The sequence below is a fragment of the Talpa occidentalis genome, unplaced genomic scaffold, assembly GCF_014898055.3.
Source record: "Talpa occidentalis isolate TD23 unplaced genomic scaffold, MPIMG_talOcc4v2.1 talOcc4.11, whole genome shotgun sequence".
Lineage (NCBI taxonomy): Eukaryota > Metazoa > Chordata > Mammalia > Eulipotyphla > Talpidae > Talpa > Talpa occidentalis.
This window is the reverse complement of record NW_023601104.1, coordinates 25,397,527-25,411,250: the sequence shown is the minus strand read 5'-3', so window position 1 is coordinate 25,411,250 and position 13,724 is coordinate 25,397,527. Positions and strand designations below refer to the sequence as shown.

The 13,724-nt window shown below is 39.2% G+C and overlaps 1 protein-coding gene across 1 annotated transcript in view; it reads left to right on the top strand.

Annotated features, from left to right (window-relative positions):
- The window catches only part of MYO1E (myosin IE), a 194,153-nt gene that overhangs the window by 85,309 nt on the left and 95,120 nt on the right, over nt 1-13,724 (top strand). The window contains exons 3-4 of the mRNA XM_037502590.2: nt 6,181-6,270; nt 9,683-9,777. Coding sequence (XP_037358487.1) covers nt 6,181-6,270; nt 9,683-9,777 — 185 coding nt within the window. The remainder of the gene's footprint in view (nt 1-6,180; nt 6,271-9,682; nt 9,778-13,724) is intronic.

Genomic DNA, 13,724 nt, shown 5'->3' with positions numbered 1-13,724 from the left:
TACAGCTATAGAAATTTCTTCTAGTGGAGTTATTATAAAGTTGGTCTCAAAGATCTGTGATGCTCTTGGTGATTTCTGAAGCTTTGGTGTTATGGACCATTAAAGATGGAGTCTTTGTAGCCCTTATGACATAAACTTGAGGTTTTAACTCAGAGGTCTTGGGGAGGAATAGTTTTCACGCCAGGAGGAATACTTTTGCATCAGTAACTTCTGTTCTTGACACTGTTCATTTGAGCATTAGGCAATACTACATTTGCAGGGACTGCTTATCTCATCACTGCTGAGGGAGCTAGTTGTCTAGCAATATGAATAACATTACTCCAAGGCGCTTGGATGATCCTGACCAATGCTGGGCTGTTTCTTAATTACAATCCTGACCAATGCTGTGCTGTTTCTTAATTACAATAGGAACTTATACCAAATATCTGGGTGGTTAGATCCCTAATCCTCTGTACCTGAGGGATAAAAGAAATATTTGAATTTGTTAGCTACATTATAATAGCATTTTGCCCAGGAGTGGCAGCCTTCTGCATACAGACAAAATCCTGCCTACCACCCACTTTGTAACAAAGGTTATATAGGAGCACAGTTGTGCTTGTTCTTACTGTCTATGGCTGTTCTCATTCCACAATGGCAGAGTGCAGCAGTTGCAACAGACCACATGACCCCCAAAGGCCCCAAATAGTTACTTTCTGGTCATTTATGGAAAACAGATTGCTGACTCCCCTTCTAAGTATCTGTGCAGGGCTTCCTTTAATTGTAGGAAAGTAGTTGTATTCAGTTCTAAGTATTTTGTTTGGTAAAAAGTTGAAATATGCTCACTTTATCTGGATTTATTGTCTAATCATTTTTAGGTGCATGATCCATGGCATATGGGCATTGGGGGGTGATAGACCGGAAAGAGCTGGGGGGTGGCAGGTTGTGGCTGTGGACCCCCTGCCTTCAAACCTTATTCACTGGGCTTGTTGACCTTAGTTTTGTGATCTGTATGCCTAGGTTTGTTTTCCTGCAAAATGGGAGTGATAATAAAATCTCCCACACGAGACTATTGTAGGAAAAATGAAAAAAAAAAAAAAAAGAATGCAGTGAGCATTAGTTATCATCATCATACAGTAAGGCAAGTAAGTTCCTCCCATATTTCTGAGTTATGTTCCAAAAATTCAATTGTAAAGTTGCTTATTGGAAATTTAAATGCATTTTACCATAGAAACTGTTTTAAATGGAGGATTGGTTTATTGACAAGCCCATAAAAGGCCAATTTCCACTGAATCCAGTTGAACAAATGATTTATTTGACTGTTCTTGGACTGAGCTTATTACATTATTTACATAGAAACATGGTTTTTTGATAAACTGGTTAAGAAAAGAAAAAGATGGTATCAGCGGTTATCAGCCCCTAGTCCATGGTCAAACCAGACGAACTAATTTCTCCCACAAAAAATAGCTTAGTCTTAAAACACCAGAAATTCCTCCTCAAGGCCAGCAACTATGTCTTCTAGCTCTAAATAACAACAACAATAACAACAACAAAAAAAAAACCAACACAAAATGACAAACAAAACCCCAGTGTAAAAAATTTTCAAAGCCACACATACTAAACTTAACATGGTTTATAAAATGCATGGTTTATAAAAGCAGAAAGGAGAACATTAAGTCACCTGGAATTCTACATTATAGGCTTAATGCCTATTAACCTCTTGTTATACTTTTCAACTCAATATCATAGATATGTATATATAATACTGTTAGTGTAAAATTTAATAAAAACAGTATCATGTACTTATTGTCCTGCTTAATTCTTGGTATGGTGCATTGTATTAAGTGTGCTTTGAAAATTTGTTGACTGTGAAGACTTGCTTTTTAGATTCAGACAGCAGGATTTTTAAATGACTCCCACAGAGGGAATTGATTCTGAGCCTCTCAATTAATGCCTTTGAATCAATGACTGACTAATCGTGTGTTCTCCCAAGGAAATGAGTTAGCTGACCACTAATGACTTTGTGTTTTAGAAATCCCTCTCCACATCAGTGTGCTTTCCGTCAGTAGCACAGAGAAGCTTTCAGCTTTGAGGAAATTTGTTGGCTCTGTTGGATGTTTATGAAATAATAGCAAGGGTCTAACTGAGAATCTTTTCCTCTAATAAGTGATAAAAGCCTCCTTTATCAGCTTAGTGTTAAGGGAATATTTTTTATGTTAGAGTAGCATTATTTTAAATGAGTCTTTCTCTCCCTCTCTCCTAAGCTTAATAGTCAAGGCAAAAAGAGATTTGATTTCACATTAAATTATAAAGTTGTGCATTTTGCCTCTTTTACGTCTAATCCCAGCACATTGTCTTGTAGTGAAGGTCAGCATTTGGAATAATCAATTTTTAATGCTTTCAGGCTGAATGCACATTTCTGTGTTCTTTATTAGAGAAACAATTTTTCACTTAGAAAATGCTAACATTGTTTAATTTACCAAGCGCTTTTTCTGAATGTTACCATACTTCTTACAATTCTATTCTAAAATGCATAAGGAGGACATTGCAGTGTTCATTCTTGTGCTTGGCGAGACATTCTTTATAGCCAGTTGGCTGATGAAAATTGTTCCTGTCCAAAACACTCCATGCACATTTGGTCCAACTTTTCCAAACTTGTTTTTACTACTAGACCACACTCCAAAGTGTTTGGCATTTTCAGTCCTTGAATTAGGAGTTCAGACTTTTTGCCAGGCTGACCGAAAATGAGTGCAGTTGTTCTGAATGAGGTCTGACCTTGGCCATCAGGTCCCTTAAGCTCATTGTAGTAAGATGAGCTCTGGCCCCACAGTCTGGGGCTCTGGGGCCATTACAATGTGCTCCACAAACGTGGCTTCCGGCAAGTTCCTTCTCTGCTGTGCACCACCTCAGGGTTAAGTCCAGGAACACTGACTAGATCAGTGTGGGTGGTTCTGGGGAAGTCACTGCCTTTTTTTTTTAAGTTAAACTTTAAGCTTTGCCAAATAAGACCATTCCAAGCAAACTTACAGAAGCAGCACTATCATTAGATTTCATTTAAAAAAGGCTATTTTAACATTAATATGTAGAAAGAGAATAATTTAAGTATAATGGACAGTCCTTTATGTTTAGTAAATTGAGCTTTATGAAAAATTCAGGGCATTGTTTTCTCTTTTTGTCATTTTTGCGGCAAATGAGTGAAAATGCAGTTCCACAGACAAGGATGTGGAAACCAACCAAAGGTCTGTTGGGTCCCTTCTGTCTCACACATGCTATTAAATAAGCTGGTATTTTTTTCTTTTTTGTTTGGTATCTCCATTCATCTTGAAAATTAACCATGGGCCACACCTTCCCAGCCAAAGGTGATGTGGGTTGAGACAATGATCAGCACAGCTTTTCCCAAAGGCGCACCTGAATTATGTAGTAGGGAGTGGGAGTAAGTATTTGAGTTATCTGGGGAAGTGTCCCAACCCTGTGGGACAGCTGTGCTCTCAGGGAAGTAGCAGAGGGCTCTGCAGACCCAGCCAGATGGAAAAAAAAAAGATGGGTGGTTAAAGAAACAATTAGCCAAATTCTCACGTGAAATAACCGAAATGTCAAATGTCTTTGAAGTGCTAGATTCTTTTGTCTCAGTTCTTATGATTTAGGTAAGTTCATAACAACTTAGTAAAAATATGGGCTACATTTTCCATTTTAAACCAAACTTATTTTTCAGGTATCCTCCCAAATATGATTGTCCTTGTGAACCCTACAGAGAAATGTAGGGAACAACTAATTACCATTGAGTGAGGACTGGCCTACAATAGTCTAAAAGAGGTTTTTTCTCTGTTTCTTTACCAGGCTCTTACCAAATATATATAGTCTACCCAGTGAAAAATCAATACTTCTTAGGGTATTTCTTCTTCACATAACAGAAATAATAATAATAATAATAATAATAAATGTCTCTATAGGAGCTGTTGGTGTAACCCAATTCATATTTATTGGGTAACCAAGCATTGGTGAGGAGGCTCGAACTTTGGTTCTTTCTTTAGGCAGCTCTTTATTCTCTATGCAGTTTAGTTTGTCCAAGACAGGTGACATTAATGGCATTCACTTAGAACTAAGGGAAGAAACACCCTCCTCCAAGGAAAGATCTTTTTTGTCCCATTTTTTTTTTTGAAAGCTGGTATTGGTAATGTCCTCTGGTCACCTGTAAATAAATCAAACTTGTTTTTCACTAATATCTGGCAAATAAGGACAGTTGGAAAGCCTCACTTATGTGGGTGAATGCAGTGATGTGAAATTATATTTATATATTTTTTAAAGATTGATTTATTTATTTATGCAAGAACCGGGATACAGGCGAGATGCACGGGAGGGTAAGAGGAGTCACCAGAGACAGAGTGGGGAACAGAACAGGCAGACTGATGAAACACACTGCTAAGGGGAGCCGCGGGCGCGACAGGAGAGGTCTGCTGTGCCATGTGGGACCCTTGCCAGCCAGCCAGGATTGAACTGGCGCTGCAGAGGCTGCGGACAGCTTCACAGCACGGTGCTCAACCACCTGTGCCACCAGGGGAGGCCCATGAAATTATATTTTTGAAAATTTTCAAGATAGAAACTGTGACTCAGTGAAAATAATTACTATTTGATTTATTTCAAGAAAACATTTTTTTTTTAAAGTGTGACCCAAGTTTTGTTTTTTTACCTAGAGATAAATGTAGACATAGAAATCTCCTTTTCTGAAATGAGGATGTTCCTAACAAGGTTGTATTTAGAAGTAGGTTTGCCATTAGAATCATTCTGTTAGTTTAGCCACCCCTCATTCATTGCGTTTTGACATGGTCCCTACGATGGGGAAAGGATAATTAGAGGAGACAGAGTTTTGAGTACTCAAAGAATCACAGATCTAAGTTACAAGAGACCATAAAGGTCTCTAATTGAAACCCCCTCCACCCTTACTAGATTCTAGTTCTGCCAATTTAGGATTGCCAAATAAAGTACAGGGTATCGGGTTAAATCGAATTCTAGATAAGTAACAAATAATATTTTAATATAAGTATGTGCCAAGTGTTGCTTGGGACATTTATTTGGGATAGGTGTATATATATGCAGAAATTATTCATTGTTCATCTGAACTTGAAATTTAACTGGGTGCTCTGTATTTGATTTGGTAAATCTGTCAACTCTGCTAATAATAACAATAACAGTTGCAGCAGCAGCAATAACAGCAGCAATTCCTGCTAATCTTAAACATTATAGCTTATTGATTGAAAGTATGGGCTCTGGATCCAGACTGCCTGGGCTTGAATCAGAGCCCTACCACATAGTAGCTCATGACTTTAAGCAAGTCTTAAAATTTCTCTATGCCTCTGTTTCTTCATAGTAAAATGGGATTAAAACAGTAAGGAGGTTGACATTAGGGGCTTATTTTAGTACCATGTAGGCATGTGTGTGTTTTATTTTCACTATGAGGGCAGTGAGTTTTATCTCTTCTACTTTGTTCATGGCGTATCCCCAAAATCTAGAATAATACCTTCCATGTTTAGATACCCAATTCAAATGAGTTGATTATTGAATGAATAAATGGTAATATTTTAAAGCTACTGATAAAATAGCATTTCACAGTTATTTGGATATGGTAGCACAATCTTTTATGAGAAATCTTCCTAGATTCCCCACACAGAAATAATACTTTCTTCCCCAAAACCTGATCTATGTGTGTTTGTATAATATCTTATGGAAACAACTTGGTTCCCCTAAGCTTCTGAAGGCAGAACTATTCAGTTCAGTTTGTATCCCTCTATTTGTTAAATGGTTAAATATGTTTTTAGCATAGCTAAAAGATAGAGTTCCAAAGAAAAAATACCATTTGAGGTGGATGATTACTGCTATTTCCAGGACTTGGTCATTTCTGTTTTGCTTTGTTTTCCTAGCAGTAAAGTATTAACAGTCTTGAATGAATGTGCTTCAATTCATTAAAAATAATGATTTCTTTCTGCAGCACCTTAGTAATTATGCTCATTACTCTTAGTGGCTTAGTGAGGAACAAAACGTGAGCAGTTGATAATTGCTTTTGTCTTTATTTTTAATCTTTTAGAAAATAAGTACATGAGCTTTTTATTTAGATGATCATTATGAATTCTTCATAATATCTGCTTACTTAATTAGAAAAATATGTGGCTATGCAGATTAATGATGGACCTTAACTGGATATAAATTCAGACATACATAGGATCGGTATTAATCTCAGTCAACCCTTTCAAGCAGATGCCATATTTTGGGGAAAAGGAAATTGAAATGTACCAAGGAGCGGTAAGTTACATGCTGTATAAATTACTGTTGTGTTTAGAGATTTTATAATGCATAAGTAGTTAGTTTTTCTCGAAGTTGGCAATACATTTGCATTTTCTTATTATGAATTATTTATTGGGGAAGCTCAAGTAGGTGACATTGTTTGATTTTTAATGATGTATTGCTTGCTCTATAGAGTACAGTTCAAAAAAAGCTTAGGTATATCTAATATTTGTATATATATTATACAAGAACAGGGGCACAGGCCAGATATGTGGGACGGCGAGAGGATTCACCCAAGACAGAGGGGGAAACAGAACAGGCAGACTGACTGAAATACACTGCTGAGTGGAGCAGCGGGCATGACAGGAGAGGTCTGCCGTGCCATGTGGCCATCTCCGTGGCCAGCGGGGATTGAACCGGCACTGCAGAGGCTGCAGACAGCCTCACAGTGCTACGCTCAACCGCCTGCGCCACCAAGGAGGCCCTGTATATTTTATCTAACAGGCAAAATTAGTTAATTAGGATGTAGAATATGCAGCTTGGGGATCTTCCTCTATCCATATATGCCACAAATGTAAAGATTTAAAAAAAAAACAATAATGGGTGAAAATCAAATGTGGTGATTGGCACCATTCTCTCAGAATCAGAACCTTAGGTAGGCTGTGGTCAAGACTGAAACATGGAAAGTGAGTCTTTTTTCTTTTATTACTTCACTTATTAATGGAACCTGGTCCCTGTTCAAACCCTGCTCTATAGCCAGTTCAGTTGTGTGATAAAATTACAAGCTGTAATCCTAACTCATCTATTTCATTATGTGGTTCATCACTTTCCTAGGCCTCCCTCCTATCTCTGCATTTTTTTCCTTCCCTCCTTCCTTTGCAGCAGAGGCACAAGAGCATTCATTAATCCTGACCCCTGGAAAACAAACAAAAGAGAGCCCACACAAATTCATCAGTTGAAGTGGAAGGCAATTTACCCAGAGCAAGAGCCCACCCCATTGTTGCCAGATGAATGGCGCTGGTTGCTGGAGCCGAAGGAGGCTGCCACGCGAAAGACCTTTGATAATGCTGCCTTTATGGGAGCCCAGCACAAGGGGAACACTGTCAGAGAGGCTGGGCCCTGCCCGGCACTCTTAGCAGCAGGGCCTCGAGGCAGCAGGCCCAGAGCTGGCTTGGCATCCTCAGTGCCAGCCAAGTTGGGGTAATGCAAGTGCTATGCATTCATGGTGTTTCTTACCAGTTCTGTGAAAAGCACTGCTACATGAGTCTCCTTAGAGTGTTCATCTTTTGAAGAACTCTCTTTAATGTGCTAGAGTATCTTTTTAATTGTCATTTTTTTCTATCGAGATTAACATTGGTTTTATAGCACTGTATATGATTTAGGGGTATAGAGATGTTCACCTCTTCAGATGTAGGTTATACCGCACCACATGGGTGCGGTATAACCACCAAAACACCCTTCATCCTCTAGAATTTTTTAAAATAGATCTATTTTGGGCCTCCCTAGGGGTGCAAGGGGTTAAAGACACAGCACCATCAAGCTATCCCAGACACTGCAGCCCCAGTTCCATCTGTGGCCGCCCTGGGAGCTGACCCATATGGCACAGCAGACCTCTCCTGTCTCACCTGCTGCTCCCCTCAGCAGTGTGTTTCAGTAGATCTGCCTGTTTTGCTCCCCGCTCTCCCACCCACTGCACATCTGGCTTACACCCCAGTTCTTGTATGCATAAATAAATCTTTTTTTTAAAAAAAGATCTATTTTTACTGCTAATGGTGACACTATTGTGAAATTGGTATTACTGAGAGCCAGGTACCAGGTTCACTTGTTAGCCATGCAGCAGCCCTGGAAGCTGGCTGTGTAATACATATCCAGCCCTCTTCACAAATGAGGGAACAGATGCCAAGACAGGTAAAAGCACACAAATCTATTGAGTGCTGGAGTCAGAAGTTAAAGATAGGTCTTTCAGGTTGAGGATTTGTCTACCATGTAATTCTCACACACAGCTGAGAGGTCCAATGAGATCGTAGATGGGAAACCACTTTGAAGAAGGAATAAAAGGTTACGCGCAATAAGTTAAGCAGCTTTGAAGCCTTACTGGTCAATGATTTGCCCACATCTTCCTCTCCACTCGATATCCTCTCATTTTTCCATCCTGTTTTCTTTATTTCCCTGTTTTCAGAGAGATATTAAATATAGCCCTGCATCAAGAGTCTGGGTTAGATGAAAGCCATGTGGGATTATATTGTGAGAGCCCATCCATGTAGCCTCTTCCGACTGCCTGGTGAGGGCACGGTGACATATTACTGTGGCATCCCGTGTGGAGGGAGTCACCTCGTTGACCAGTCACAGCACTAGCCTCCAGTCTCCACAGGGCTCTGTGCTCACAGCATGGGGGGAACAGAGGAAGGGGGACAGCTGGCTATGCTAGTCCTTATTGGGTGTGCAGGTACCAGCGCTCCTCTCATCCCCTGTCACCACTGACCTCTGAGCTGTCAATCAAATTGAAATGAGTGGCAATTTTTCCTCCAGACCCCATTTTCTGAAATCAGCATATAAGGCTCAAGGCTGCATGAAGTCACTAATGCTTGACCTATATCTATTACTCTGCCTTTTCAAATTGCTTTCCCATCCATCCATCCATCTTCTCAGTTAGCTTGTGAGATTTGTAACATAGGCACCATCAAATTTAAGGAGTGCCTTTTCTCACTTTATGCTACATGAAGTACTTTTCTCTTTAGTAATTTTTGAGGGAGTGGTAGAGATGGATGCCAAGACACTGAGTAAAGCAGGACCAAAGTCATTCCGACTCAGGGAGTTTATGGAGAACTTATTTTATACTTTATTATATACTCATTTCATAGCTAAGGCATCCCATGAGACAAAAGCACCAGCCCCAGAGACTAGCTTGGTGTGGTAGGATTTATTTTTCCCCAATAGAAGTGAATCAAACTGGTCAAACCAGTTTGTCTCTTCAAAGAACCACACCTCCTGCTCTCTCACAGAAGCTTTTGCATTTTGCTCTTCATTCATAGTCTCAATTTCCTCTGGGAACCCAGAATCTGAAACATGCCTCTTGAAAAAAAATTTCCATAGGAATTCAGAATTCTAGTAAAAGTCAGATCCAGGTTATTAGCAGGCCTCTCTTTAGACCTGTTGCCCAACTTTCTCCAAAAACACTCCAAACACTTAGGTGTTTGGGTGGAAGGGTGTGGTGCTGGACTCTGAAGACGCAGTCATGTCTGAAGGCTGACTCACATGTAAGCCTGTGGAAGAGTTCTTGCATATTCCATCTTCATTTTGTTAGCTGTAACTCCATATATAACCCTTGAGATGTACTTATAGGCAATGGAACTATTCAGTGGTAAATTCCCTTCCAAGGCCAAGAAAAGTGACTATCTGACCAAAGTTTCTTTTGTGTTTGCATTTCTAGGCACAGTATGAGAACCCACCACATATCTATGCTCTTGCAGATAATATGTACAGAAACATGATCATTGACAGAGAGAACCAGTGCGTCATCATCAGGTATGGGAACAAGCATTATTATGCATGGAGAACAGGCCACAGTGTCGTATTTGGAGCAGAGTTTTAGCCATCATTGCTGCTATCAGAGGCCAGTTCACGTAACTGAGTAACAAGCCAAGTCTTGGCTGGTTTTATAACTCCAAATCATAATATATCCCTGCCACATAAGGGATTAAGATTGTTGGGTGCACAGTGCTAGCCAGATCTTTCTCTGATCATAACTGGCCTTTAACTAAAATAGTAAAACATCTCCCCTCCCATTCTATCTTACCATGGCTTACCCAAATTGGAGATCTTTTATGTCTTTTATGTCATAAGTATAATAAGTATGTTTCTGTTTTGTCAGCTGGAATCCTTTTTTCTAAGTTCCTCTTTTTTTCTTTCTCTAATAATGTAGTAGTTCAAGTTTGAGCTTTTTTGTTTGATTTTCTCATTTGCTTTTAATTTTCTGAGGGCATTGCTAATAAACACCAGCATTAAATATCTAGCTACATTTCAGAATCATTTTTAACTTGACACAGCTCTGAGTCGTTGCTTGGTTTAAGTGCTTTTGCAATTTTGTTTACTGTTATGAACATTTTCAAACATACCAGCATCTATATTCCTATCACTTAGAACATAACAGTTAACACGTTGTAATATCTGCATTCATTCATTAAATTTATGTAATGTTTTATTTGAAAAAAAAATTTTTACCAACACTTCCAAAAATTCACAAAATTAGAAACAATATTATATAATAAGCGCTGGCATTCCGTTGTATATTAATACATGACTGATCCCATTTTACTTAGTCTTCCCATCAATTTAATCATCCACACTTGATTAAATAAAATACATCATTTCATTTGTCAATAATTTATGTGTACCTTATCACACGTAAAAGGGAATTATTCTCTTACCATCTATTATTATCAATATTCTGATTCCATGAAATTTTACATATTTTTTTGTAATTAGTTTGTTTTTATTTTGGTTCCAAACAAGTCTCACATATTGCACTTGGTTGTTAGAGTCCCAGAAATCATAATCATTAACAAACCTCTCTTACTCTTGCTTTCTTGGCATTTTTTTCTTAAGGAAAAAAGTGTTTTTTGTTTTTGTTTTTTTTTTGTGGGACCCTCGCCGGCAGCCGGGGAATGAACTGGCGCTGCAGAGGCTGCGGGCAGCCTCACAGCCCAGCGATCAACCGCTGTGCCACCAGGGGAGGCCCAGGAAGAAAGTGTTTTCATGCAGAACTTTCTGCAGCCAGGACTTAGCTGATTATATATATGGTGACATTTTAGTGACTCCTATATTTCCTGTAAATTAGTACTGTTGTGATTAAGACAGGAGAGTGTGTATACCTTCGAATTGGTATTTTTGCATTCTTTGGATAAATACCAAGGAGTAAAATTGCTGAATAATATGGTAGCTCTATTTTTAATATTTTGAGGAAACACCTTATTGATTTTCATAAGGACTGGATCAGTCTACGTTCCCACCAACAGTGAATGAGGGTACCCTTTTCTCCACTCCTTTGACAATTCTTGTAGCTTCTGGGTTTTTTGATATGGGCCATCCGCATGGGAGTAAGGTGTTATCTCATTGCAGTAATTAAAAGCTTGATCTGGTTCATATTAATTTTTTTTTTTTTTTGGAAAAAATGCTTCATTGATGATAACTGTGCACTTAGTGCCTATTGGTCTGTTTCTTTATAATGTTCAAATTGCCATTGTGTCCATACATTATAAATTCCATTTCATGGTCATTGTTTAATGGTTGGGAAATATTTATTTTTTTATTCTGTCAGTCCTACCTTTATTAATCAGTGTTCTTCTATTTGCTTACCTTAAAATATAAGCCATATAAGAAGGCTTGATGCTTTGTCTTGACTTCCAATACAAGGAGTTGATACCCTAGCAGCCCCCCCTAAGGTAATATGTTCTTATTTTCAGTGTCATTCTAGTAGATCTTAAATATCTTACCTGTTTAGCCCCAGTGTAGATTTTCTTTGGGGTGCAAATGTTCCTAAGACATTTTGGCATGACCCAAGTGGTCTTTGATAGTTTCCTTGTTTAAGATGTTCCAGGCTCATTTCTGCTAAGACCTGGAATCAGTCAAAAGCCCTGGTTCATATTAATGGGAGGTGGTATTTAGAGACTACAGATCCGGTCCCTAAGGATGGGCACTGCCATCTGTTATCTTTGTCTCTAATTCTTTTCAGACGATAAAGGCAAGGAATATGAACTTTTTAAAGAAAAAAATTAAATGTAAATTCAAACTAATAATTTCCAGTTCACTCTTAGGATTGCGGGGCTTTTACTTCCTGGATTTTTATACTTGTGTCCCATTTCTGTTATGTTGAAAATTTTGGTTCCTGATGATGTCGCAATTATTTTCTCTATGTGGTGTATACAAAAATGAAAGTATCCATAAATAAGCATATATGTGTATATATGTACTTATAAACATAGGTGTATATTTATAAATTTAGGTCTATAAATGTGTTAATGTGTTATTTATTATTACATATGTAATACATATATAGAAAAGCTACAATATATGAACTGGCGATTGTATTGCCAACCAGGGGAGTTTGCCTGAAACTTTGGTGTGCAGAATGTTTACTTGGACTTGATCACACACTGCCTGTGTGTTGACCTTTAGTCTCCAGTCCCTCCTGAAGGCTTCAGCTAATACCAGCAACCTCCAGTTCCTTGAGGCCAGAACTTGTATGGTGTTTTCCAAAGCCCTCAGGTAAACAAAGACCTCCCAGGCAGGACAGTCCCAAGCCTAGAGATTACCTCCCAATAGCAGAGAGCAAAAGCCAACCTCTCTTACCCAAGAGCAGTGGTGGTCTGCTTTGAGAAAGTGATTTGCTGTCCCTGGTGTGCTGTAATTCACTCTCACCAGCTCTGTGATTCTGGGCAGCAAACATAACACTGATCTGGGCCTCTGTTCCTTCTTTTTTGGATGAACTGATGGACCAGATGACCTCGGAGGTCTCTCCAATTTGGGAACATTTTTCTCCCAATATTTCTAGAGGGAAAGGAAGGTAGGAAAATGCTTTTCTGGGCATACAGGCCCAAGTTTGCTGACAGAGGAACTGCTGGTGCTTATTCAGGTGGGGACTGAGTGCATTTGTGAACAGAAAATGGACAAAATCCATTTTCCTGGGAGCTGGAAAAGAAACTTGTTTCTTATGCTAAGGCATCTGTCAAAGCTGAAAAGAATAGGGACTTTTAGTATCACTTAATTAGAAAAGCAAAAATTAATGATGGCCCAATCCCTGTGGTGTTCTTTTAGACCTCCACTCACCAGTGCCCCTGGTGTGAGCTTGTCTGATGAGGAAATGCACCCTCTCCTGATGGGCTACTTACTGCAGGACACAAAGGCGGCATTATAGTTTCCTCTCAACCTTACTAAAGAAGTGGATATGGTGCCAGGATGAACTGCTGACTGTTTCTGGACTAGAAATCAGTGCAACAAATTGAATCTAAAAAGAAAGAAATCAAGGAAGGAGACTGGCTTCTTTCTCTAGCACAGACCTCCATCAAAGTCTTAGTCCTGGATTTTGGCACAGCTGCCAACTTGACTTGTTGAAAGAGCTAGACTTGAGCAGCCTCAGTAGACTGACTGGCCAACCAGACCCACAAATGAGTGTGATTCAGACCCTAACTCATGATTTTCATAAGGAGAATTCTTCCTCTGGACAGATCTGTTGATTTTGCCCTAGAACACAGTCTAAGAGAGGCACCAGATGACCATTAGAGGTTTGGGTTTGAGCAGAGAGATCGTCATATTTTGGCTAGTGCCATTAGGTTATAACCCCCACGTTTGTTTCCCTGGGGGCGAACCATCATTTCTATTCCTTATTTTCTTGTCCTGCCTCCATGTTAACCAATTCCCTTTTATTGACCTACACTTCCTCCTGCCAACCCCTGCCATCTGTTAGGTTAAATTCT